Source organism: Impatiens glandulifera, chromosome 2, assembly GCF_907164915.1.
Source record: "Impatiens glandulifera chromosome 2, dImpGla2.1, whole genome shotgun sequence".
Taxonomy (NCBI): domain Eukaryota; kingdom Viridiplantae; phylum Streptophyta; class Magnoliopsida; order Ericales; family Balsaminaceae; genus Impatiens; species Impatiens glandulifera.
This window is the reverse complement of record NC_061863.1, coordinates 46,315,341-46,337,716: the sequence shown is the minus strand read 5'-3', so window position 1 is coordinate 46,337,716 and position 22,376 is coordinate 46,315,341. Positions and strand designations below refer to the sequence as shown.

The following is a 22,376-nucleotide window of genomic DNA, read 5'->3' as shown; positions in this document are numbered from 1 at the left end:
ATATTAATATATAATGATAAATAAAAAAATTATAATTTAAAATAAAAAGTATTTTTTCATTAACTGAAGTAATAGAAGAAATATTTTGATTATAATTATTTAAATAACTACATTTGAAGCAGGCCTAAATCAAAAATTTTAATATCTCGATATGATATAACTATTGTATCGAATATTTACCTTTACCGATGTACAAGAATAAGATTATACGAAAGTTACAAAAGTGATAATATATACCAATCAGAATTAAAATAAAACTAATGAGAATAGAAAAAGTTATAGTTATTCTCAAATCTTTATATATATGACAAGATTATAAAGAGAAGATAAATTCATTAAAAGCTGTAATTTAAATTTATTAGATTTTATTTTTCATAAAGTAAAATAAATTATAAAACAAACCAAAAATATTTGAAAAAATAAATAAAATTTCCGTTGACACAAATAAATAAAATCCATATTCAGCAACAAATAAAAATAAAAAAACTCAATTATGAGCTATTATCGTAGCATAAATACGAGTAGGGTTTTGTATCAGTCCATCCTCCTCTCTCGCAGAACAGCCGACATACAAGAATCGGCGAGAGTAGAGAGAAACGCCTTCACATACTGAATCAATCAATCAATCTGCGAGAATTGAACCCATTCGATAGAGGAATTCAACACCTCTAACGATTACATACCCAGCCAATATGGAAAATCCTCAATTGGTTACTCAACCTGAGTCCCAAATCAAACGGGATATGTCATCGGATCTTCTCGTTTCATCCTCGTCTGGACCTCTTTTCCATAGAAGAATCGAGTTTCACCTAGCTAATAAATCGGCTTTCACTGGTTACATCAATGGCAGCAACGCTAGTGAGTTTCGATTGGAAACTCTTAACCCGACGAGTTCGATTGGCGTCTCGACAAAACAGGGTTCTGTTCAGTCTGGGAGGAAGGCTGATGGGGAGTTGTTGGATTCTGGATTGGATCCGGAGCTAAGTCTTAGTATTACTTTTAAAAGAATTGTAAGTTTATCTCGTTTGTTCTTGTTAATTGGCCATCTATGTTTTTCATTACTGTTATATTGCCACAAATTAATAGTTTTGTTCTCCTTTCTCATTCGTGTTTGTATTTAGGTTATGTAATTTTTTGTGGGTTCTTATATTATGGATAATTTTACAGGGAGCTGGGCTGGACAATCTTGGGAATACTTGTTTTCTTAATTCTGTATTACAATGTCTGACCTACACAGAGCCCTTAGCAGCATATTTGCAAAGTGGAAAGCATCAGAATTCTTGTGAGTTTGTACTCTGTTCAGTCTTTTTATTAAAACAACATATGAACAATTTATTCCTTTTGTCCAAGTATGAAATCTTGGCCAGATGTACTGTGTTAAGATTTTGTTTTGAATTTTATCATCTTAGATTTAATTGGGTATGATTGATAATAAGCTGGATTTGTTGGAACTAACCTTCAAATTTTGGTTAACAAGTGCAGCTAGATTCGTGTAGGATGTTGTATACAGATAATAGTATATTTATATTAACGGATTTCACGAAGTTATCTGAAATTAATTTCATGTCAAAACCTTGAGTTCTAAACCTTCTTTAAAGACATTGTTTGGAATCCATATTCTTGGAAGGAAATTAGCTTATTTTATAAATGAAGTAATCTTTGGTTGATTACCTTAAAATTTATATTTTATGGAAGTTTGTCTGTCTCTTAATTGATACTTGTTTCAAAAACCTGGTGGTCGATTTTCTTGGTAGCATGCTAAGAGTAAAAATTTATTTTATAGTTTCTGTTCAAGATGAATGCTGGTCATTGAGGGCATCCACCTATTGGAGGGTGAAGTAGTTGAACTCAGCAAAAGTCAAATTGTTGAGACATATGTTGTGGCATCTAAGTATTAACCAGATTTTTAACTGTGGTCTTTTTTTTTCTTGGGTTTGGCTTGGACCAAGATTAACATTCTTGTAACAAGATGTTTTGCTTTAATTTTTTAAGGTCGCGCTTCTGGATTTTGTGCTTTGTGCTCCATTCAGAGACATGTTACCCGCGCTCTACAATCGACTGGAAGAAGTTTAGCACCAAAGGATCTCGTTTCAAACTTGCGCTGTATCCTATAAATAAATTTTGGGTGAAAGTTTTCAAACATTCCTTCTTATTTAGCCTCTTTATAGCAATATGCATTTTTGAATAACTTCAAGTTTGTCAAGCCATTCAGTTTGAATTTATTTATCTACATGAAAATTCAGAAAACACTTGTTTACAATGGTTTTGTGTTTTCATGTTTCTGGCTTTATTTTTGAGTTTTGAAATTGTTTTAGACTATAGATTTTGCCTATCCACAGAAAAGCAACAAATGATTTTTTTGTCCACAATTGTATTTTATCTTTTTTTTAGAATGGCAATCCTTATTATCCTTGACCATGTACTAGGCATTTCTAGAACCTTCCGTAATTCCAGACAGGAGGATGCTCATGAATACATGGTAAATTTGCTGGAATCTATGCATAAATGCTGCTTACCTGCTGGAGTACCTAGTGAATCACCAAGTGCTTACGATAATAGTTTGGTCCACAAGATATTTGGTGGTCGACTCCGCAGTCAGGTACTTTTTCTCCCTTCATGTTATATGTTTCTCCTGAAGCTAATAAGTTGTCATCTTGTAATGCTTTCTTACTAACTTTGCAAAAAAGAAAAAGTCGTCATCCTGTAATACTTTCTTATAATGCAGATACTGTTTCACGTGACAAATGAAAGAGAAGTTGTTTGAATTTGATGAGTACATTGATGTTGCCTGTTTGATGGTTTGTCTTCTTACAGGTGAAATGCATGCAGTGCTCATTCTGCTCCAACAAGTTCGATCCTTTCTTAGATTTAAGCCTAGATATTTATAGGGCAGAATCGCTGCACAAAGCACTTCTACACTATACTGCTAGAGAGTATTTAGATGGCGGGGAGAAACAGTTCCAGTGTGAAAGGTGCAATCAAAAAGTGAAGGCTCTTAAACAGCTCACAATTCAGAAGGCACCTCATGTCCTAACCATCCACCTGAAGCGGTTTGGAACACATGTTGGGCAAAAGATTGACAAAAAAGTCCAATTTTCTTCCACGTTGGATTTGAAGCCACATGTTACTGGTTCATATGTAAGTTTTTCCCATAATGATGTGGTTGAACCACTACTTTGTATTGAACTTCTCTAACGTGAACATCTCTAACGTGTATTTTTAGCATTTTGAGCATGTAAAAGCTAGTGATTCACCCTTGCAACATGATGAATGGAGGCTCTGTCAATTGTTTTTGAAAGGTCAACTTTATAGCATTAAAACAATGTGAACACAAAATGTGTTTCCTTTCAACTGAAAGGCAAAAGTACAGAATCAAAAATGTTAGATTCCAATCAACTTAAAGAAATCTCATCCAGCTCAGATTCCTCTTTTCTTAATTGAGTAACTGCATGTGATACCATGCATACATTTTAAAGGATCTCCAACATAATGTTTCTCTGACATGTTACTAGCTCGTGTATTTGATATTAAGTATATTCTTGTAGTAGTTTTAGGTAATACACTTCAAGTATTAAATTGAGTGTGGCTACTAATATCTTTTCAACTTTTCTGGTTCTACGCAGGATGGAGATTTGAAGTATACACTCTATGGTGTTCTCGTTCATCATGGCTGGACTACACATTCTGGCCATTATTCATGTTTTGTCAGAACCTCAAGTGGCATGTGGTACTCCCTTGATGACAGTCGGGTAACTATCTGTTGCTTAGTTGCATATACTCTCTGGTGTTTATATTACTTATTTAACAGGTTAATCCAGTTTTTATTATCTGTTTCCTGATTATGTTTCTCGTGTCTGAGCATTTGGGATATAGACATCCTGAACTGAAATTTATATGTGAAATCACCATGTTTGGTTTCATAATTTTGCCTCTAAGAGACCCCTTATTTTGTTGTCATTTGCCTGATAGCCTAGGAAAATAAATGGATTATCTTCACTTTTGTGTCTAATAACTTGTTAAACAATTTGGAGCTTCTCAATATTTTATGATCAATGATCCTATTGTTTGACATAAATAAATAGGTGCGCCAAGTTAGTGAAAAGATGGTTTTGCAGCAGCAAGCCTACATGCTGTTCTATTTTAGAGACCGGAAAAATTCAAACATTGGCTCCAGCAGCTTAAAGGTACCAGTTCAAAATGGAATCTCTGGCGGAAAGATCAATATCTTGCATTCTTCGTCTGCAGCAGCACATGTACATCCAAGGTTTCCTGATGGATTAAAGAAAGCCCCAGCAGAAGAACCATCTGATAGGAAGGTCAACATCCTGAAGAAAGACTTCACAAATGGTGGGAAAAAGGAGCCCCTCTTAAACTCTTCTTCGGGACCTGCTACTCTAGGTGTGGGAGAAGGCCTCCCCAACTCAGCTCCAGTTATTGGTTTGCAAAAAGATGCCACTGATAAGGCTTCAACACCATTAACCAGCACTCTGTTTGTTACTCCCACTGAAAGTCTCAACCACTCGGTGACTAATGTATGTACAGAAATCCACATGTCTCTAACAGATATTTTTGTATTGCCTATCTTTTTGATAGAGCCTTTCTGGCTCTCATTTATTTACTGCGCATCATTATCTTATTTGCTTGGATATTGTTCCTAACTTTATCTTTACTGGTCCAGGTTAAAGCTTTGGCTAAGGAAGTTATTACACATCCCCCAAGTGCAACAGCTGGAGAGCATTCTCAGAAAGAGGGAGAGGGTAAATTTGTCGAAATAGCTCATGCACCTAAAGGAGTTTCTAATGTCTTGTCCCAAGATGTGGATCAGAAGACCCGTGCAAAACAAAAAAAGAAACTTGTAAAGAATAAGTTTCTGCAAATGAATATCAGTTCAAACCTACTACTGGGGGCAACCTTCACGCTAAGGAAGAAGAAGCACAAAAGGAGTAAAAAGCGTACTGTAGATATTAAGAATCTCAATCTCGGGCCATCTACGTCTGAGTTGGCCGATGCATCTGTTGTCATTCATAAAGGTCATAGTAAAAAGAAGGGTTCAAAATCTGGTCAGAATAGTGAAGCTGATTGTGATGTTAGAAAGAATGGTCATAGTAATAATAATGAATCGTCTGATATTCTCACTGGTAAAGAATCTCTTGATAGATTAAGCCAAAATGGAACTGTCCTTGCAAATGAGAAACAAAATGAAAACTTATGTGAGGTTCCGTTGTTGGCAAAGCCCTTCGGAGCTAATGATTCATCCGAGAGGAAAGAAAAAGTTAAGACCAATTTCGCAATGCTTACAAGCGGTCTAGATGAGATAACTGGTCAGTACATTGTTGGGATTATTCTCTCTTTGCAAAGTTTCCATCTCTTATTTATTTTGTATTTCTTGGTTGAAATTTGCAGTTGCAGGTTGGGACGGGATTGATCTAAAGCCTTCTCAAATCACAAAAACAAGTGCAGTAAAGACTGCGACCATTGGCTATGTTGCAGATGAATGGTCAGTATAAGAAATTTTAAATTGTTCTTCCATAATTGACTTCGTGTTCTAACTTTCATGCATACTGGTGAAAAATGTTAAACATTTATCAGGGACGAAGAATATGACAGAGGGAAGAGGAAAAAGATTAGAGATACAACCATAGAGTTTGGCGGACCAAATCTATTCCAGGAAGTTGCAACAGAGAAGACAAGGAAAGCAACAATGAAGACAACAAAGAGAGTAAAAACGAGTCATTCCAGTTATCGAAAAAACCAATCTCGCAGACAATAACCAATATAGATGAAAACGAGTATGCTTGGTTGGTCGGGTCCCCCATTTGTTGTTACCATTGATTGGGCAGCGGTTGAGACACAATTATTTTCTGAGTTTTTTCTTGTGAGGTATTGGTATCGAAGACAATCTAATTTATGTTGTTTATATTTGTGCGAACCAACACCCAGGATTCTTGACATTATTGTTTGTAGGAGTGTTGTGTGTGTGAGATGGGATTTGAACTATCTAAAGCTCTTAGAGCTTTCTTTTTGAAAATATTTGGTTTTTTCTCTTGTTGTCTGAAAAACCAACACAATAACATGGTTGATCTATGGCTTTCACATAGCTTTTCAAATAACAGGAATCTTAAATGTTATAAGGTGGGTTATTGATTTTTATTTTCTTTTTTTAGTTGTTAAATGAATAATATTAACTTTTTCGAGTTATTATTATAAAGTGTTATTGACTTTATTAATATAGGTTTCGTATAATATCTAGTTCATCAAACTAGTTATAATTCTATTTTTGAAATAAGGAATTCACATGTCTGAAGTTTAATTTATATCTTTTGAATTTACAACTGTGACTCAAAACATGTGACAAACTTGGGAAAATTGTATCCAAGTGATCTTCTTGAGTAAATTTTTTGAAACTTTAGATAAGACATTTAGCATTTAGTATGATTATTGATTGATAGAACATTTTGGGTACCCTTCTTTGAAGGATAAATCATACATTTCTAATGTTTATTTTTCATGGTTACTAGAGTAATTTAATTGATGAAATTAGTATATGTTCAGTCTTAGAACATTTTGGATTTATCCTTCATACATTTCTAATGTTTTTTTTTTATGGTTACTAAAGTAATTTTAATGATGAAATTAACATCTAAGGTAGACTAGGGATTTCGATTTCATCTGAAATACTTTGAGTTAAAACAGGAGTCATGACTTCAATTTCATCTGAAATACTTTGAGTTAAAACAGGAGTCATGACTTCAATTTCATCTGAAATACTTTGAGTTAAAACGGGAGTCATGACGGTAGGGTGTCCGGTGTTATGCTAGTTTTCTTAATTTGAATGATAAAATTAATATACGATCAATCCTCAATATAGTTGTCTTAGAACACTTTGGGTACCCTTCTTTGAAAGGATAAATCATACATTTCTAAAGTTCTTTTTTCTTGGTTACAAGAGTAATTTTAATTATGAAATTAATATATATTCAATTTTCAATATAATCGTCTTTAAGTTGAAATGATATATCATCATGATTTTGAAAGTTCGTAGAGTTTAATTCTCACTCAACCAGTTTAAATTAAGATTGAGTATGATTAATGACTATGAGATCATACTAGTTTTCTAAAATTAGTTATAAAGATCATCGTTTTTTTGTATAATAAAAATTCTTCGACAGGGTTGGCTCATATATAAGGGTTAAATTAATGTAAAAACTATGAGACAATACTAACTTATTCTGCTAAAAGTAAAAATAAAGAAGTGAAAAGAGAATATGATTCTTTTCTAGAAAATGAAAATGGATTAATATATAGTCAACTATGGTTTGGTATGAAAAATGCCAATTAAAAAGAAAGCCTTTTTTTTAGCCCAAAAGCATTTGCACATTTCTTTCTCTATCCATGAAACAATCCATATGCTCTACTAACTAGTAGGCTTGTTAGTTGCAGTTGTATTATAAATAGATAGGGATTACCACACTAGAGAATGGCCGCCATTGTAGTTTCTTTAGCTTCATCTTCCTCCCGGTCTCTTTCCCTTCTCCGCATTCCATCCATCGCTTTCTCTTCTTACACCCTTTTCACAAAGTTACCATCTTTTCCTCTCTTGGGTCTCTCGCCTGCCGTCCCATCCTTGCGTTCTCACAGAGGAAAACGAATGGCGCACGTCCTTGCTCAAGCTACTCTCGGTCTTACGCAACCTAATCTCATCGAATCCCACAAGGTATTCGTCTCTCTCTCTTTCTATCTATATCTCTAAGTTGTACCCTTTTATCATTTCACATTTCCCTTCTTTAATTTTGATCTTGTTTGATAGACTACTTTTCCTATTAAACCCAGTTCGAATCGCGAAAAAAGATCAAGGTTTTACAAATCTTTGAATCTAATTGATTGTTCTAAGACTGCTTTCTTACATTGCACTTGTTAAATTTGTTTAAGATCTCGTTTGCTGCGAAAGAGATCGATCTGGTTGAATGGAAAGGAGACATACTTGCAGTGGCTGTGACTGAAAAAGACTTGGCTAAAGATGAAAGTTCGAAATTCCAGAACTCGATCCTGAACAAACTAGATTCCCGTCTAGGTGGGTTATTGGCCGAAGCTTCTTTAGAAGAGGATTTTACTGGGAAATCTGGGCAGAGTACAGTTCTTCGACTTCCGGGTCTTGGATCGAAAAGAGTTGGACTGATCGGGATTGGTAATAATTCTTCATCCACTGCTGCTTACCGAAGTCTTGGTGAATCTGTAGCTGCAGCTGCAAAGGCTGCTAAGGCCAGCAATGTTGCAGTTGTGCTTGCATCTCCTGATGCACTATCGGCTGAATCAAAACTTTCTACTGCTTCTGCAATTGTCTCTGGTATTTTACTTTAAAACCTTTATCCAGTTAATGCGAAATTAGAGGCGATTGTGTCATTTAAATACCATGGCTTGTTTTTGTTAGGTACCGTGCTGGGGACTTTTGAAGATAGTAGGTTTAAATCTGATTCAAAGAAACCAACTCTCAAATCTGTGGACATTTTTGGTCTTGGAACTGGACCCGAGTTGGAGAAGAAGCTGAAATACGCAGAAGATGTTTGTTCAGGGATAATTCTTGGAAGAGAACTCGTAAATTCGCCTGCCAATGTGCTTACCCCAGGTTTGTTGTTATCATATGTTATGTTTCTGTCCAAAATTTGAGATGTTTACATATTATTTTGACTGATTGGATCACTTTTTTCCTTATTTCAGCTGTATTAGCAGAAGAGGCTTCAAAGATTGCCTCCACTTACAGTGATGTTTTTACTGCAACGATCTTGGATGAAGAAAAATGCAAAGAATTGAAAATGGGTTCATATCTTGGTGTTGCTGCTGCTTCCACAAATCCTCCTCGTTTTATTCACTTGTGCTACAAACCACCTAGTGGTCAAGTGAAGACCAAGTTGGCATTGGTGGGCAAAGGCTTGACCTTTGACAGGTGATTCTTGTCTTGATTTTTTTTTTGATGAGCTTGTTGATTGAATATTGGCATGTATGCGATTTAAATGGGAATGGGTTTGTTTGATATATTTGCAGTGGAGGCTACAACATCAAGACAGGACCGGGTTGCTCTATTGAGCTTATGAAGTTTGATATGGGCGGGTCAGCTGCAGTCTTTGGTGCTGCTAAAGCTCTTGGTCAGATTAAGCCTGAAGGAGTTGAGGTGAGTGACTAAATTTAAAACGGGCTTCATTTTAGTTGTTAGTGAAGAATTTACTTCCAACTTTTTTATTTTTTCTTTATCTATAGGTTCATTTCATTGTTGCTGCTTGTGAGAATATGATTAGTGGAACAGGTATGAGACCTGGAGACATCTTGACAGCATCAAATGGAAAGACAATTGAGGTATAACAGAGATTTTCATAGTTTTTGAGTTTGTCTTTATAAAATATCTGTACTGAACACGATTGAGTGTGTTGTTTTCAGGTCAATAACACTGATGCTGAAGGTAGACTTACCCTTGCGGATGCTTTGGTGTATGCCTGTAACCAAGGCGTTGAGAAGGTATGATGCTTGATGTAATTTCCTTTTGTTATTGACAGTTTCAAGAAATCATTTCCGTCTATTTTGAGTGGTTTTTGAAAACTGACTGCATTAATCTTATATTTGGATGCTCTAATTTCTTTTGTAGTAGAGATTGTGTGACATGATTTTTTTTTTTTTTGCAGATTGTTGATCTAGCAACATTAACTGGAGCCTGTGTAGTTGCTCTTGGACCAACAATTGCAGGTATTCTTATATTCATCATGAGTTGCAATATCTGAGCTTCAACTCTCAATTGGATGACTTATTTGAAGTTGTTATTTTGTTTGTTTTTGTTTGTTTTTGTACATGATTTAATTGCTTTGAAGATAAAATCATGTGGGTGAATTATGTATAGAGTCAGATATCAAAAAATATTTTCAATCAGGGGAGTAAAAATATAACCGATTTATTAGTGTCTGAATTATATTTAGCTTAATAACTAAATAACCAAAATCCATGATCACCACTATAGATGATCTTTCCTCTGCTGTGAAGGAAATTCCGTTTAATTCTGACCTACTCCTTTTCTTCGATGAATCAATAAACAGGTGTATTTACACCTAGCGATGATCTTGCAAAAGAGGTGATATCTGCTTCAGAAGCTGCGGGCGAGAAGCTTTGGAGGATGCCTATAGAAGAAAGCTATTGGGAATCCATGAAATCGGGAGTAGCTGATATGGTCAATACTGGTGGTCGACCTGGTGGAGCTATAACTGCAGCACTTTTCTTGAAGCAGGTATAATTATCGTTATTACTTTGAATATTGTTGTTTCAGTATATCACGACAAGATTGTGATCTCAAAATCTTTTGACATTGGCTTTGTTTTCTGTAGTTTGTTGATGAGAAGGTTCAGTGGATGCACATTGACTTGGCCGGGCCAGTCTGGAACGACAAGAAGAAAGCTGCCACTGGATTTGGGGTTTCCACTTTGGTAGAATGGGTCATCAGCAACTCATCATCAAAAAATTGATCTTGATGGCCATTTTAAACAAAACTTACTTGATCTTGTTCCTGGTTGCTGGATTATGTGAATAAAATTGCTAATAATTGAGATCAAGATGGATTTTGTTTCAGTAAAAACAATATTTAATTGCCATGAAATCTGAACAAAAGGGTTTATCCATATTTTTTTGTTTACAACAACTTTTACTTGAGAAAAAAGTTTTTAAGTTTATTTTTTCAACTTAATGCTTGCTCATTTTCGTACTCTGATCTTATATATAATAATAATATAATGTGTGTTTCTATGATTAAAAACAAATATAGTAACATGTCATTTTCAACAAGCCCTACTGAAGCTTGAATTTCATAGCACATTAATTGTGCATTTTTGTGTCCTCAATTTAGTATAGCATCATTATTAATGGTACCACAAATATTGTTCATGCAATCATGCTTAAGAGGGAATAAGTCATCCTTCTGATTGTATAGGTCCTCCCTTTGGTTTTATTGAATTAAGTTAATAAAAAACAAAATAGAAGGATTTAAAAACATATATTAAAATTTACAATTTATGTAAATTTATTAGTTAGTTGTAAACTCGTAATATTGAGGTTTACTTTCGTAGTTAATAAAATTGATATTATAAGAGTTTAAATATAAGTTATATTATTATATATATAATTAAATATTTTTGTACTAAGATTATTTTAAAAAATAAATATAATAATTAAATATAAAATAATAATAAGTAGATAACACTAAAAAAAAGTTTTATTTATGAAATTAATTAAATTAATTTATTATTAAATAAATAATAAAAAAGTTTAATTTATAAATATAAAATATATATTTATTTTTGTAAAATCGTATAAAATATTAAAATTAAAATTATTTATAAATTCATAAAATCTTATTAGAGTAATTTTAAATTATAAAAATTCTCTAAATTAATAAAATTTTAATATTTTAAGAGCTTACTTTTACTAATGGATGTTATATATATGAGAAATGATTAGGTGAGGGAATTTGATGAGGGAATTTGGTGAGGGAATGACGTGGCATAATGTTATTCGATGAAAAAATCAAATAATTTCTCTCTTTTATCTTTTTCCTCCCACTTTTACATTTTCCAACCATGTCATTCCCTCACCAAATTCCCTCACTCTATCACTCCTCTATATATATATATATGAAATTTGATTCTAATATATAAAAAAAATGAAAAAATTCATTTAAATAATTAATAAAAGTTCATTTAAATAGTATATATTATTAAAAAATAGTTCATTTTAATAAACAGATTATTTTTTTTAAATTTAATATTTATTAATTAAATATTTATTTTTTCTTTCTCTTTATTTTTTATTAATTAATTAATTAATTTATCTCTTTTAATTTCTTTTTTCTATTCTTATGTCTTGGTATTTGATATTTAATTATTTTAATTTTATTTTTTTATATTATTTTAATTTTTTTTATATAACATAAATTATTTTAAAATTATTAGATCTTTTTAAAAGATCAATACTTAAATATTATAATGTATTGATTAGTTTAATATTTATTATAATATTTATTTATATTAAAAAATATAAATTAATTTTTATTTATAATAAAAAACATAAAAAAAGAAACACTTCATAAAAATTACAATAGAACAAAATTCACACATACTCATGAAGAGAAGAAGATGAAAAGAGAGAAGGGAAATACTCATAATGGATAATGGAAGAAGATATAAATAAATAAATAAAATGAGTATTTAAATAATAGAAATGAAGGAGAGAGAAAAAATAAATATTATTTAAAAAAAATAATTAACTTTATTTATAAAGAATCAAATTTTAATATTAAATACGTTTAAATGAATTTTTAATAACTAAATAATTAACTTTATTTATAAAGAATCAAATTTTAATATTAAATACGTTTAAATGAACTTTTAATAATTTATAAGTCTAATTAATTGTACTAATTTTATAAGTATATATATGTAAATGTTTTTTTTTTTAAATTTATTTTTATAAACATGAAATGAATGTAAAGTTGGAATAACATGTTTAAAATGTGCTGAAATGAAAATGTAGTAAATATCTTAAATTATTACTTAAACTAGTATACATTGAAATGCACAAAAATTTAAATATTAAGTTTTCTTTTTTAATTTTGTTTTGCTAAACATTTTAATAAAAGTTAAAAGAATTTTGTACATAATGATTGTTGTGAAGTGGTGGGGTTAAGAGAAATGATTAGGTGAGAGAATTTGGTGAGGGAATGATTTGGCATAATCTTAGCTGAAAAAATCAAATAATTTCTCTCTTTTCTCTCTTTCCTTCTACATTTACATTTTCCAAACAATGAAAGTGATGCCACGTCATTCCCTCACCAAATTCCCTCACTAAATTCCCTCACTCTATCACTCCTCTGGAGGTTAATTTGTTTTTATTAAATTTATTATTTAAGAAATTTGCACCAACTAACATGAATGTCCTACTTAAAGATGGTATATGAAAAAAACAAATAAATTTAATAGGATGTAATAGTGCACTCACTCTCTTAATTAAAATCTGAGATCTTACTTAATTTTTTATTAGATTAAAAAATAATGCAACCTAATTAAATAAATGAAGTGTGATTTATAGTTAAACATGATTAACTTAATAATGATAAATGGAAATCTCCCTAATTTAATTACGCGTATTATCTGGCGAAACGGCACTATTCTGATCATAACCGTCCAATCTTCCACTAACAGTAAACTGACGGCACTGATTGTTTCCCTTCTCTCCCGTCTCTCTCACAGAGTAATTTTATCTGATTTTTTATTTTTATTATTTTGGTAATTAAGGTCTTCGTCTTCATCTCTATTAAAACTACAGAAGAGAGAGAAAGGAGAGAGAGAGAGAGTTTGGGAGAAGAGAAGAGAGGAGAGGAAGGTAACGTATCTGGATCCGGATCTAGATCTTGCTTCGTTAATGTGATGATGGTGGCTTCAGGATTTCGTGCGTATCAACTATGGATCTTTGTTTCGTTTCTTCTCTTCGTCCATGGCTACTGTTTTTATCTTCCAGGTGTTGCTCCTGAGGATTTCGAGAAGGTAAGAAGACATTATCGTGCTAAAAAGATATATACGTACTGATATATCTGTTTGAATCGACCATTTTGTTACGATTTTATTATATTGGATAGGGTCGGATCTAGTTTTCTATATTACACTTGTTTGTTGTAGGCTAGTTAGTGTGATTGCTGCTTCTTCAAGGAAATTTGTTCAGATCTGTCTCTTTTAAGTGTTTGATCGGAATTAATTCGATCTTATGTTCGAATGAAACATTTTCTCTACTCTGTGAATTGGATCTGATTTTCTATTTGATTGTCTATATTAAAAGGCTATGTCTTCCTGTTTTGCTTCTTGAATTCCTTGGTTATAGGATACTTAAGAGATCGTGTGATTTTGCTTCATGCGGTGTGTTCCTTGTGACTTGTGAGAGCAGCTACTTGAGCTTAATTGAAATATTATCGTTCTAGCTTTAGTTTTCTAGTGTAAATTGTGTCGAATTCAGTTAACTAATAACATGGGTTTTTGTTTGATAAGAAGGAGAAATCTGATTACTGCAAGAACTTAGTTCAATGACCTGTTATTATTTCCACATGATTGTATGTGGTTTGGGAAAATCATAATCTTCTGTTCCTTCTAATCCGAAAGGAAACGGAAAGGGGAAGCATAATTTTCAATGAATAGTGTTTCTAGTCTATTAGAGAAGAATACATACCGACGATTATTAAATTACATATCTGGATAGGTGCAAGATTAGAAGTTTCCTCAGTGAACATTGTGTTTTCATACTAAATGTATTTTTGGAATAACTAAATAGCTTCAGATTCATTTCATAGTGATGTTACTTGTTTGCAGTATTCCATGAATTGATTTAAGAATCCTAATGTTCTTTATTTTCATTCTCCAAAGATATATTATTGGAATCTGCATATTGCTATACAACTTGACTTTGCAATACAGTGTAATACATATGCATGTTGTAAGTTGCAATTTGGGGATTTAAAATTCCTTTTCTGTTACCATCAGAAATGTGTTATATAAAGAGGGTGTTCTAATGTTTTTTGTCTGTTTGTTGTAGGGGGATCTTCTGAAGGTGAAAGTTAACAAATTGACTTCAATAAAAACACAACTTCCTTACTCGTATTACTCCCTTCCTTTCTGCAAGCCAGATAAGATAGTTGACAGTGCAGAAAATCTTGGCGAAGTCCTTCGTGGTGACCGTATTGAAAACTCTCCTTATGTGGTGAGCAATAACTCATGTAAATGGTTTGTACGTTTATCCACTCAACAATTTAGAGAAATCTGATCTCCAAGTATTGTCCTGCAGTTCAAAATGCGAGAGCCTCAGATGTGCAATATCCTCTGCCGCTTGACTCTCAACACAAAAACTACAAAGGAGTTCAAGGAAAAGATAGATGATGAGTATAGGGTGAACATGTGAGGTTTTCTATCTTATGGATTTTTCTGCAACTCTTTGAGTCAAATATTTGTTTCAGATTTTGACATTAGGTGCTCAAAATTGTTGAATCTCATAGGATTTTGGATAATCTTCCTCTGGTTGTTCCTATTAAGAGGCTGGATCAAGAATCTTCATTTCTGTACCAACATGGATACCACATTGGTCTCAAAGGACAATATGCTGGTGTAAGTCTAAAAGACATTTGCATTTGCTTTTGTGAAAACTGGGTTGTTTATCCACATTGCAACTAACCTAGAAGTCATCCTTTGAATTTGATTGCAGACCAAGGAAGAAAAGTATTTTATCCATAATCACTTGACTTTCATAGTAAAGTTTCACAAGGATCTGCAAACAGAGGCTTCAAGAATTGTAGGTTTTGAAGTCAAGCCATTCAGGTTTGTTTGCCTCATTGATTCTGATTGTTTGTCGATACTATTTTTGATGTTTTACAAGTAGTGTTTTGCTTACATTAAAGTTGGAGATATGATTTCCTATGTTATCAGTGTAAAGCATGAGTACGAAGGAGAGTGGAAAAATGAGAATACACGTCTATCAACGTGTGACCCCCATGCAAAACATACAGTTACCAACTCTGACACTCCTCAGGAGGTTGATGATAAAAAGGATATAATATTTACATACGATGTGGAGTTTCAGGTCAGCTCACGTTCTTCATGAACTTATGCTTTGGGCCTTGTTTGATATGCCAATTAATCCCAAATAACCCACCATCCGATCAACAAAAAGTAATATGTTTATTATATATTCTTTTACCCAAATAACATAATTTTCAGTTACTTGCATCAAAAAGGTTATTTGAATAAAACCGGGCCTTTTTTGATGAAGGGTATTAGGATTAATCCAAATAACCCCTTATTCCATCGCATATCACTTCATTCAAATCATTAACTAAAATATAAAGGTTTATTGGGTTATATAACCCAAATAATCCAACTTTTCATCAACAAGATTTTGTTTGAAATTATTGGGTTATTTCAAAAAAATCCTACATCAAAACAAGGTCATCGATTACTTGTGCTATAATATGAAGTATTTAACTTATTTTGCCTCTCAGGAGAGTGATGTGAAATGGGCATATCGATGGGATACCTATTTATTGATGGCGGACGATCAAATTCACTGGTTCTCAATTGTGAACTCATTGATGATTGTTCTTTTCCTTTCTGGAATGGTAGCTATGATTATGTTACGAACACTCTACCGCGACATCTCCTCGTATAACCAGTTAGAGACTCAGGAAGAGGCTCAAGAAGAGACTGGATGGAAATTAGTTCACGGAGATGTTTTCAGACCACCTGCAAATTCCGATCTCCTCTGCATCTATGTAGGGACCGGCGTTCAGTGTTTTGGGATGATTCTAGTCACAATGATTTTCGCTGTTCTTGGATTCCTATCTCCTTCCAACCGAGGCGGTTTAATGACAGCCATGCTTTTATTGTTCGTTTTCATGGGCCTCTTTGCTGGATACTCATCTTCCCGTCTATACAAAATGTTTAAAGGAACCGAATGGAAGAAAATATCCGTCATGACCGCGTTCATGTTCCCAGGGGCAGTTTTTGTAATTTTCTTCATCCTGAATACGCTAATCTGGGGCCAGAAATCGTCAGGTGCAGTCCCCTTTGGAACAATGCTTGCTCTAGTCGTGTTATGGTTCGGAATTTCGGTCCCTCTAGTTTTCGTAGGCGGGTACATCGGTTTTAAGAAGCCAGCACTCGACGACCCTGTAAAAACAAACAAAATTCCAAGGCAGATACCAGAGCAAACGTGGTACATGAATCCAATATTCTCAATCCTCATCGGTGGGATTCTCCCATTTGGAGCTGTGTTTATCGAGCTCTTCTTTATTCTGACATCAATCTGGTTACAACAATTCTACTACATCTTCGGTTTCCTTTTCATCGTGTTTGTGATTCTGCTGATCACTTGCGCTGAAATCACAGTTGTGCTATGCTACTTCCAGCTGTGCAGTGAGGATTACTTGTGGTGGTGGAGATCGTATCTGACATCCGGTTCGTCAGCACTATACCTGTTCCTTTACGCTGCTTTCTATTTCTTCACAAAGCTTGAGATAACAAAGCCGGTTTCTGGGATATTGTATTTCGGGTATATGCTGATTGGTTCGTACGCGTTCTTTGTGCTGACGGGTACAATAGGATTCTACGCCTGTTTCTGGTTCACTAGGCTTATCTATTCATCGGTCAAGATTGATTGATCCTGGACGGGTTTGGAACGTTTTATTGTTGAGGTTATTTTTTTAACGCTTATTTTGTTTTGACAAGAAGAAACACACATTATGCGTCAAATACAGAATATGGGTGGTAGTATTAGCATCTTTAGTTTCTTTATTTGTTCATCATCATTATATGTCTAATGTTTTGTATTGAGACACTAAAGAAGAACAAGGCATCCACGTATATGCAAAATTGTGTGGCCTTCAAGGATTTTATTAAATACCCCCTTCATTCACCAATGGTGTAGTAGCGTTACTAGTAATAGTTTTTATTTTAAACTCTTATTGGAATCTCAACTTTGTAATATTTAGTTACTCGAATCATTAATCTCATTTACATACATGTTTGTGTTGTTTAACATTTGTGTTGTTATCCCCTTTACTAGTCTAGTGGTAAAAATATGTAGATATTCTCGACCTCTTTGAAGTCTTGAGTATGAGTCCGTCGGATAATAAATTATGTTTACCTGGTTAAATTGATTGAGTGTGTTTGCGGGTTATGTTTTTAACTCGCGTGATAAGTTGCACTCCGAAGGAGAAATGGAACTCAGTGTTTTAAAAAAATATTTGGGTTGAATTGTCAAATTGGGGTTCCTTAGTGAGGAACCAATTAGAATTTCGGACGAAGTTTCTTATGGTATATAAAATTTGGAATTTTTCTTAATGGTTTCAAACACGGTTAACTTATTATTTTACATTATATTTATAAATAAATAAAATAAATTTATTTTTATCAAATTGTAAGGTTTAAAAGAGAGATTTGAAATCTCAATTACCTCTAATAAGAAGCCTTCAATTTTTTTAAAATATATAACTTTAAAGACAAATTAAATTGGATTAATCTATTTAGACTTTAATTCATAAATAATAAATTATTTCACCTCCAACTGTAATGGATCAAGTATATAAGTTGTATAACAAATCAAGATTTGTGAGTACAAAAAACAAAGAAAGACAATTAACCATATGTATATATTTCTCTCATCTTTCATTTGAGCAATGTTTTGACAATAGATGTAACATTGAGTTTCTTCAGATCTGTGTAAGATTGGCCACAACCAACAAACATAACTGGCGCACCAGAAACATAAACCATGGACAGTGCCGCACCAACCTTCAAAACAAAAAGGTTACCCCATAACAAACTTAAACCAGGTTCTAAAAATAAAAAAATTAACAGACTTATTATACCTTATCATCAATGGTGTCAAACTTAGTTAGTAGGATCCCGTCAATTAACCTCGGATTAGGCGAAGATGATAGGTCTGCTAATTTCTGTAAGAAACAGTTAATGAGTTGAGGATAACAAAATCCAATAGGCAAAGCAATGATTGATGATGATAAAGAGGAAGGAAATGAGAACCTGATTGAACTTTGATAACTGATCTACTGCATCATTCCCAACCAATGCTTCACCAACAAACAGAACAAGATCAGGATTGTTCAGATTGATTAGTTTAGACAGTGCTCTCATCAGTGGTTCATTGTCCTGCAAACGTAAAATTCATCATTTTTGGTAAAATTAAGGAGTTTGAGACGAAAAAGATTGACATTTGGCACAATGTACCTGCATTCTACCGGCGGTATCAACAAGAACAACATCTGAACCAACGCGAGAGGCCTCCTGAATTGCTTCCTTAGCTACAACTGCAGGGTCTTTCTCATAGCCTTTCTCAAATATAGGAATCTAATGACAAGCAACAAGTTAGAATACAACAGAAACCAAATCACTGCAAATTTTTGAGAAGAGTGATAGAGACTTACCTGGAGTCTTCGTGCATGAGTTCTTAATTGTTCAACAGCTCCTGATCTGAATGTATCACATGCAGCCATCATCACCTTCACATCATGCTGCAATAGCCAGTACGCAACCTGACAATCCAAGAAGAACCAATCAATTATTATCGCCTGTTTCCAATGTGACAGTGTGTGACAAAATACTAGTTTCCAAATAGGCTTATACATGGATCATTTGATTTATTGTGATAGGATTTTGCGAAAAGAAAGGATACAGCTAGTTCAAACCTTTGCGAGATTGGTAGATTTCCCAACTCCATTGACTCCAACAAAGACAACAACATATGGTTTCCCGTGTTCCTTTGCTGCATGCACATCTCGCAGTATATCGATGGAACGCTTAGGAGTTAAAATACGGACAAGGGCTTCTTCCATTGCTGCCTGGAATTATAGATTCAAGATCAATGTTTGCTTTTTACAAAAAGAGTATGACATGAGTGATATATATTTAGAAAGGAAAAGAACAGAGATACTTACTTGAACAGTTGACGATATCCTAGTGAATGAACCGAGCTTTTTACCTTCCAGACTCTTTGCAACAGATTCACAAAGCTTTTCAGCAATCTCCTCAGCCTAGAAGCCATATGTCAACAAAATGGTTAACCAATCATGAAATACTAAGTAGCAGACAAAAGGGTATATACAATTATATGATTATAGGCGGATGGAAAACTGCAGCATACCACATTTTTTGTCATGAGCCTGTCCTTAAGAGCTTTCAGTGCAGGTTCTAGGTCAGCCTTCTCCAAGTTAGCCTTCCCAGATATACTGATAAAGAAGGAAGGAAAAAGAATAAGAAAAACATACTAAACCAAAAATTCTGGGCTCTCATCAAAAGCAACTGTAATATTGTGATCAAGATGTAAAGGTTCCTGGATCAAAAATCAGTGATTAAACCCCATCTGGAATCTATATATAAATAAATGATGCCTGGTCTGGGTCAATAATTATTCTATCTATGATTTTTCCCTCATTTATGAATTAGTTGATTGAGAAACTTAAAACTGATAAACAAAAAATGGAGAAGAGGATAAGTGTATTACTTCTGGAACATGGATGAGAACCATCCACTCTTCTTTGAGTTAGTCACATTTTCCTTTCCTGGTTCATCTTCTGACTCACTGTCACTACTAAAGGTCTCTTCTTTGTCCATCATACTATCACCTTGATCTGCTGCTACAACAGCTATACTCTCATCTCCATTCTCGTTCATTTGCTCCGTAAAATCCAGCTTTTCCTCTTGAGGTGAATCATTCCAAACTCTCTTATTCTTTGTTAACTTTTTGTTTGGCACTATCTTGGAGCCCTTCTTTGCAACATCTGTTTTCTTACTACCTTTCTGTCTTAGCTTCTGTAACTTATTCACATCGAAAGCTCCATCATTGGAACTTTCATCCTTTTCACTATTAACAACAAGTAGCTTGTCATTTCCGACATGGTTATCATTGGCATGACCATTTTCCATTTTCTTAACTCTCAAGCTTTTATCATTAGCACCATCACTTTCGGATTCACCATCACCCTTTCTCGTAACACCACCTCCAGTACTGGACTTCTGAAATTTGTCTTGCTTCTTTGCCAAGTTGTTCACAGGCTTACTGACCTGTTTCGACCTTTTCATTTCTTCTGCCCGCGCCTCAGCCTCTTTAGTAAGCTGCCTAAAAACATCATCAAAATCATTGTAGACAGTTTGTTTTGGATCATAGATCTCCGAGAACTCTTTCTTCACCATAGCAAGCAGATCATCAACATACAAAAGATGGAAGATCTTCTGATAAACAGCAACAAATACAATGCCAAGTTCATTGTGAAACGTCCATTTGAGAGTATATGCAGCACCAGGAGCATCATAGTTGTAGGAAGCAGCACCTGAACGTTCCTCCAAAAGACACGACCTAATCAAGGTGTCAATGGGTGAACCTCTAAGTGCATTACCAAGCTCCTTACAAGTCCAGAGGATCAATCCTCCTCTAGTGAAGATCAGTAACTCCTCTAACATTTTTTTAAGTCTTTACTAATACCTGCCCAGCTACCCTGCAGTAAACCCTCATTATCAGTTAGCAATAAAAATAACATTAGAAAAGGAGTGAAAATGGAGAAAAGTTATGAACTTCCAGACGGAAATACAGCTAAATTTCGGTTGCTACATCTAATGCATGCTGACTGTTGATATCAATTTGCTAATATTACGATTAATCGCCTATTTTGCTACAATATCAAGGAAAAGCAACTTCAATCGAACTCAATATCACTATTTACAGTTACCCACGAAGAAATGATCGTGATTCAAGTCTTATTCACCATCCCGGATCCAAGCATATCGTAAAACATGCGTTTGAAAACAGAAAATACCAGAAATCTAATCAAATATCAATGCAGCAACAACAATACAACAAACTTAATAGGCTGATAGAATCTCAATGAAATTCACTGTGATATCATGCCTTACATCAATCAAAATGAAAAATTATGTTCAAGTAACATCATCCATCTAACCTGAGCTTCGATTGGAGTCGCGATTAGTCTCTGTTAGAGAATCAAAAGAACAACAAAACTGAAAAAAAATCGCTAAGAAAATCTACAGAAAGACTCCATTTTTTTCATTCAATATAGAAATATTTACAATATCTTTTTCTTTTCCAAATATTTTATATATTATTAAATTGTTTCTTTAATTAATTTGTAATCCCTTGTATATTATATTAATCAAATAATAGATTACAGTGATTCATTTAAGATAACAATAGTGACAAATGGTAAATGTGATATATTATTATATATTACCAATAAATACATTGGATTTATTTAACTTTATTTATTTGGAAATAAACATTATATCAACCAATCAAAACATCAATTCTTTCCTTAAATGATTAATTAACAAATTTATTAATTATATTTATAACATTTAAAGTATTATTATGATTTCAAAATAAGTTGTGTGACCATATCATATTCTAAATAATGATATTATGATTTATATCAAATGAATACAACCACATATGATATAATCTACTTTTAATACAATAAATATATATATATATATATATATATATATATATATATATATATATATATATATATATATATATATATATATATATTTTATTGTTGGTCAAATCTTTTGATATAAAATGGAATTGGATTTTGGTTAATTGTAAGATTTTCACTTTAACATTGAAGTTTGAGGATTTAATAAAATAATATATATTTATTATATATATATATATATATATATATATATATATATATATATATATATATATATATATATATATATTAACAACACCCTTATACAACACTTTCATTTTAATATTTTCTCTTTCTTTCCAAAAAATTGTAA

The 22,376-nt window shown here is 33.1% G+C and overlaps 4 protein-coding genes across 4 annotated transcripts; 3 read left to right on the top strand and 1 right to left on the bottom strand.

The window, feature by feature from the left end:
- Nucleotides 1-534: 534 nt before the first annotated feature.
- Nucleotides 535-6,049, top strand: LOC124925321 (ubiquitin carboxyl-terminal hydrolase 23). The gene is made up of 10 exons (XM_047465288.1): nucleotides 535-1,010; nucleotides 1,168-1,282; nucleotides 1,993-2,103; nucleotides 2,427-2,599; nucleotides 2,815-3,138; nucleotides 3,624-3,749; nucleotides 4,083-4,532; nucleotides 4,679-5,321; nucleotides 5,404-5,497; nucleotides 5,590-6,049. The coding sequence occupies exons 1-10, from the start codon at nucleotides 693-695 to the stop codon at nucleotides 5,768-5,770; spliced, it is 2,535 nt and encodes an 844-aa protein (XP_047321244.1). The 5' UTR covers nucleotides 535-692; the 3' UTR covers nucleotides 5,771-6,049.
- Nucleotides 6,050-7,434: 1,385 nt separating this feature from the next.
- LOC124925611 (leucine aminopeptidase 1-like) lies at nucleotides 7,435-10,708 on the top strand. The gene is made up of 10 exons (XM_047465661.1): nucleotides 7,435-7,714; nucleotides 7,930-8,344; nucleotides 8,429-8,623; nucleotides 8,716-8,941; nucleotides 9,040-9,166; nucleotides 9,253-9,348; nucleotides 9,430-9,507; nucleotides 9,672-9,732; nucleotides 10,077-10,264; nucleotides 10,362-10,708. Exons 1-10 carry the CDS (start codon nucleotides 7,478-7,480, stop codon nucleotides 10,497-10,499), a joined length of 1,761 nt encoding a protein of 586 aa, XP_047321617.1. The 5' UTR covers nucleotides 7,435-7,477; the 3' UTR covers nucleotides 10,500-10,708.
- A 2,636-nt stretch (nucleotides 10,709-13,344) lies between these two features.
- On the top strand, nucleotides 13,345-17,476 carry LOC124923901 (transmembrane 9 superfamily member 8-like). The gene is made up of 7 exons (XM_047463896.1): nucleotides 13,345-13,568; nucleotides 14,605-14,769; nucleotides 14,854-14,963; nucleotides 15,062-15,170; nucleotides 15,268-15,380; nucleotides 15,489-15,642; nucleotides 16,061-17,476. The coding sequence occupies exons 1-7, from the start codon at nucleotides 13,452-13,454 to the stop codon at nucleotides 17,216-17,218; spliced, it is 1,926 nt and encodes a 641-aa protein (XP_047319852.1). The 5' UTR covers nucleotides 13,345-13,451; the 3' UTR covers nucleotides 17,219-17,476.
- Nucleotides 17,477-18,095: 619 nt separating this feature from the next.
- Nucleotides 18,096-21,628, bottom strand: LOC124926673 (signal recognition particle receptor subunit alpha-like). The gene is made up of 10 exons (XM_047466950.1): nucleotides 21,530-21,628; nucleotides 20,077-21,067; nucleotides 19,717-19,801; nucleotides 19,511-19,606; nucleotides 19,262-19,414; nucleotides 19,001-19,108; nucleotides 18,804-18,923; nucleotides 18,600-18,725; nucleotides 18,428-18,511; nucleotides 18,096-18,350 (listed from the first exon to the last, which is right to left on the bottom strand). Exons 2-10 carry the CDS (start codon nucleotides 21,030-21,032, stop codon nucleotides 18,225-18,227), a joined length of 1,854 nt encoding a protein of 617 aa, XP_047322906.1. The 5' UTR covers nucleotides 21,033-21,067; nucleotides 21,530-21,628; the 3' UTR covers nucleotides 18,096-18,224.
- Between the last annotated feature and the right edge of the window lie 748 nt (nucleotides 21,629-22,376).

Bases quoted from the DNA above. Each gene is read 5' to 3' on its own strand.
- LOC124925321 (XM_047465288.1), top strand. From the start codon at position 693: ATGGAAAATCCTCAATTGGTTACTCAACCTGAGTCCCAAATCAAACGG. The intron at 2,600-2,814 runs GTACTTTTTCTC...GTCTTCTTACAG, and splicing joins GTGGTCGACTCCGCAGTCAG to GTGAAATGCATGCAGTGCTC. The intron at 3,139-3,623 runs GTAAGTTTTTCC...GGTTCTACGCAG, and splicing joins CACATGTTACTGGTTCATAT to GATGGAGATTTGAAGTATAC.
- LOC124925611 (XM_047465661.1), top strand. From the start codon at position 7,478: ATGGCCGCCATTGTAGTTTCTTTAGCTTCATCTTCCTCCCGGTCTCTT. The intron at 9,167-9,252 runs GTGAGTGACTAA...CTTTATCTATAG, and splicing joins TTAAGCCTGAAGGAGTTGAG to GTTCATTTCATTGTTGCTGC. The intron at 9,508-9,671 runs GTATGATGCTTG...TTTTTTTTGCAG, and splicing joins GTAACCAAGGCGTTGAGAAG to ATTGTTGATCTAGCAACATT.
- LOC124923901 (XM_047463896.1), top strand. From the start codon at position 13,452: ATGATGGTGGCTTCAGGATTTCGTGCGTATCAACTATGGATCTTTGTT. The intron at 14,964-15,061 runs GTGAGGTTTTCT...TGAATCTCATAG, and splicing joins GATGAGTATAGGGTGAACAT to GATTTTGGATAATCTTCCTC. The intron at 15,643-16,060 runs GTCAGCTCACGT...TTTGCCTCTCAG, and splicing joins CATACGATGTGGAGTTTCAG to GAGAGTGATGTGAAATGGGC.
- LOC124926673 (XM_047466950.1), bottom strand. From the start codon at position 21,032: ATGTTAGAGGAGTTACTGATCTTCACTAGAGGAGGATTGATCCTCTGG. The intron at 19,802-20,076 runs GTAATACACTTA...CTTCTTTATCAG, and splicing joins TTCTCATCCATGTTCCAGAA to TATATCTGGGAAGGCTAACT. The intron at 18,924-19,000 runs GTAAGTCTCTAT...GCTTGTCATTAG, and splicing joins CTCATGCACGAAGACTCCAG to ATTCCTATATTTGAGAAAGG.